General features: G+C 55.3%; 1 protein-coding gene across 1 annotated transcript; it reads right to left on the bottom strand.

Moving 5' to 3' along the window:
* Positions 1–926: 926 nt before the first annotated feature.
* Positions 927–3,461, bottom strand: irf2bp2b (interferon regulatory factor 2 binding protein 2b). Its single transcript, XM_041035423.1, has 2 exons — positions 2,448–3,461; positions 927–2,149 (listed from the first exon to the last, which is right to left on the bottom strand). The coding sequence occupies exons 1-2, from the start codon at positions 3,214–3,216 to the stop codon at positions 1,389–1,391; spliced, it is 1,530 nt and encodes a 509-aa protein (XP_040891357.1). The 5' UTR covers positions 3,217–3,461; the 3' UTR covers positions 927–1,388.
* Between the last annotated feature and the right edge of the window lie 310 nt (positions 3,462–3,771).

Raw genomic sequence — 3,771 nt, 5'->3', positions numbered from 1 at the left:
TCTCATGAAGCAGCTTTGTTGTGGAGCAGGAAGCCTGTTTGGATTCGGTCCCCGGGGACAGAGTCCAGGGGCGTCTCTGTCATCCTGTCAGCGTGACAGAGCGAGCTCAGCTCCCGTCCTCACAGTCCCACCGGGCCGCCGCTCGTGACCTCACGTCTCCGGTATGTTTTCAGTGGGATCAGGGTGTGGATTCAGGCAGCAACAGCCCTGATCTGCAACAACAGCCCCGATCTGCAACAACAGCCCTGATCTGCAACAACAGCCCCGATCTGCAACAACAGCCCCGATCTGCAACAACAGCCCCGATCTGCAACAACAGCCCTGATCTGCAGCCACGGGTTGTTCTTAAAAGTTAAAAAAAAAAAAAAAAGCTAAAAATAAAAAAGGCGATGAGACGTGACTTTGAGTCTGAGCCATGAGGGAGTGTCAGTCAGCACCGTGAGGAAAAGAGAGAAATCTACATTCTCACATGTCAACAATGAAGGAACATGCTGTCACACGGGACACGTGAAGCGCTGGGAGTCACTGACACCACCGACGCATCAACAAACACCTCGCCGCCATCGCTTTCAAGCCACACGCATCATGTTTCCACGGCCGACTATTTTTAGGCCCCTCCATATCTCACGGCCCTCGGCCCGCCTACATGTGATTTACTGTACAAAATGTTTATGCAACACACTTCTACCCCGGCCTTCACCCCCCCCCCTCCCCTCCTCCTCCTCCTCCTCCTCTTCCTCCTCCTCTATCTCTCCTGCCTCTGCCGCTCTCCTTGACTTTTCGTCCACCCACTCTTCCCTGGAAGCCGGTTCGTTCCTGTTGGAAGGTATTGCATCATGGCTGATTCACAATCAGACCGTGACTCTCCAACCAAACTCCTGGCTCGCTGATTATGGAAAATAAGCAAACCACAGAGACACTAAAGGTATTATTACAAGGTCTGAAACTGTATTTGGCAAGTTTTTTCTTAAACAAGTGCATACATGTACAGCTAGAAGCATTTTTCTTTGTTTTTTTTTTATTAATTTTTTGCCAAGTGCTCAGATTAGTCACATTCTATGTTTGACAGGGACTGTCTCCAGACCTAAAGTACACCGAGACTGAAAAGAAACAAATGTGATGGGGGAGAGTCTGTTATGAGGAGTACATACCTTTTTATCTTCAAAAATATAGAAACACAATGTATTGAAAAAGAAAAATCAAAAAAAATTATACAGCCATGTTTATGAAGTATACACTTCCCTTGTTTCCAATATGTACATGTCCGTCAGTTTCTGTGGGGCGCGCTGGATGATTTATATTTGGGTCTGAGTGTTTATGTCCTGCTGTTGTTGCCGTAGTCGGATTATAAAAGGAAAAAAGTTCAAGAAAAACAGCTGGTGAACATTTCAAGGGTCCCTCTCCTTTTTGACCTTTATGTCCCCGGCCAAGATGGTGGCTATTTCCCCCTGCATGAAAGCCCAGGGCACGTTGGAGCCAACCAGCGGGCACCGCTCGCCGCTGGGGCAGTACACCTCGCCAGTGGCGCCCTGCTGCTTGATGCTCTCCCGTGAGCAGGGGAAGCAGAACTTGTGTGAGGGCACTGACGGGCACTGGACAAAGTGAGTGTCCTCCAGCCGCTCGTGGCACAGGGTGCAGCACAGCGGCACGCTGCCAGGCGGCACAGAAGAGTCTGGAATGCTCTGCGGTGGCGGCGCGTGGGGGTCCATGCTGCTGGGCGCGTGTGGAGCCGAAGGGTTGGTGCCGACAGAGCCCTCCCTCTGGGCCAGCCTCCTCTGAGAGGCTGAGGACGGCGACAGGGGGCTGCCGCTGTTCCGCCGTGAACCTGCAGTGGTGGAGTGTACCTGGTTGGCGTCCTTAGGTGAGCCCGTGCCGCCCGCATTGTCAGTGGCGAGTATGAGCGCTGCCATGGGGGACTGACCGTTCTGCGCCGTGGCAGCCTCAGGGGGCGTGGTGCGAGAGTGGGGGGAGATGGTGGAGGGGGGAGCGGTGGAGAAGCCTGGCAGGGCGGTCGGGGGCATCTTCAGGACCTCGGAGGGCGAGGGAAGCCACGGCTGGCCCTCACCGCCATTCATCTTGGGGGCGCTGCCTTCGCCGTCTGGCTCCGGGGAGGCCTTCCTCTTCATGCTCCGCGGGTGCTTCCCCCTGTCTGTGGCGGAGGAAGAGGAAGAGGGAGGGTTAACACAACCACAGGACACTACACACAAACTCTCCAGCGTGCTCCTCTGTGCAGAATGACAGGAAATTTGTGAACGCAGTGTCTGTAACGTCTGCTGTCCTCTGCCAAACCTCCTCGTGCACAGAGGTGAACGGGTCCGTTCCAGCAGCACGTCGGTGTGCACGCAGCCTGCACCGTCGCTAAAATACGCTGACACACAATTTCATTTCCTGTTTTCATAGCACCTGTTAAAATATTCTAGCGCTGGGAAAACCAGATTTAGTCCTACCTGTCTTTGAGGAAGTGGCCCCGGTTTCATATCCCATCACCCTCTGCATGGCGGCGTGGTCCTTTTTAAACCTGCTGTCGAACGTGTGCAGCGCCATCAGGTCCCGCACTGTTTTGCCTTTGCCTATCCACTCCTTATGGCTGTCCGACATGTCCGACAGGCTGTCCGGCCTGTGTTTGTCTTTCAGCTCCTCCGGACGCTTGCCGTGTTCCCCGGGCCCCGGCGCGACCAGAGCACCGGGCAGACCCATCTGAGCCGGGCGGCCGTTGAGCGGATGCACGGTCGGTATGCCGCCGTTCACCAAAGGCACCAGGTTGGGAGGAACCGTGCTAGTCCTGCGAGGGTTGGGGCTTTGGCGGTTCAGCTCCGGGGGCTCGTCGGGTTTTGGAAATCCGTTCGGCACCGGGAGGCCGTTGGCCTGCCTGCCCGCTTGGTACTCCGGCCCCAGCCTGGGCGGCCGGTCAGACAGCGGGTAGCGGTCCAGAGGCTGCGGGGGACGGGAGCCCGGGTCTCCGGCCGAGTGGTTGATCTCCTTCCCGGCGTGCTGGGACTTCCCCGGCCCCGGAGAGCGGCCGTCCTGGAAGCCGTGTGCTCTCTTCAGCTGCCGGGCGGTCTCGATAACAAATTCAATCCGGTCGGCCCCCTCGTAGTTGACACATCCGCGGCACACGGGCTCGGTAAAATCCCAGATCATCGCCCACGGCATGCGGGGCAAGTCGCACAGATAGCAGGACTGCCTTCTGGAGGCAGCGACCGCCGCGGAGGACATGTTGTTTCCCCAAAGAGAACGCACGTCTCTCCAAAATGTCCGTCGGCTTGTTTACGTCGCGTGTAGGAAGAAATACCCACAATAAGAACAAAAATACGGTCGTATGTTCCGTCAGAAAGCGGCAGAGTCGCACCGACCGGAGCTCATCGTCGTTGTGTCCGTTGCCTCGGCGCGCCTCCGTCTAAGCTCGCGCTTACAACTCAGCTCGAGCTCTCAATGTAGGGCCGTGACGTCAGCGCCGACACTCGGCTCGTGCTCCGGGGTTCTATTCACTGGATTCTTCGACGACCCCTCGGGCGCATGCTCACCGTTCCTCTGTCTTCATCCAGAGAATTTACACGCGAAGATCGTGTGTGCGCGCAGAGAGAAGAGGTATCACTCCGTGTCATCAGCAGGGGCACCGAACAACAAGCTGTCACACGAAGAGCTGAAGGAAAAAGAGAAAAGAAAACCTCATGTAATTATAATGTGGGGAACTTTACTTACACCCACGAAATAATAACAGTCTGTAATAATAATATGAAAAAAAAAATAACATAAAATTACAAAAACGAA

This window comes from Toxotes jaculatrix, chromosome 4 (genome assembly GCF_017976425.1).
Source record: "Toxotes jaculatrix isolate fToxJac2 chromosome 4, fToxJac2.pri, whole genome shotgun sequence".
NCBI lineage: Eukaryota > Metazoa > Chordata > Actinopteri > Toxotidae > Toxotes > Toxotes jaculatrix.
This window is presented reverse-complemented; position numbering and strand designations above follow the sequence as displayed.

Bases quoted from the DNA above. Each gene is read 5' to 3' on its own strand.
- irf2bp2b (XM_041035423.1), bottom strand. From the start codon at position 3,216: ATGTCCTCCGCGGCGGTCGCTGCCTCCAGAAGGCAGTCCTGCTATCTG. The intron at 2,150-2,447 runs GTAGGACTAAAT...CCTCCGCCACAG, and splicing joins GGCCACTTCCTCAAAGACAG to ACAGGGGGAAGCACCCGCGG.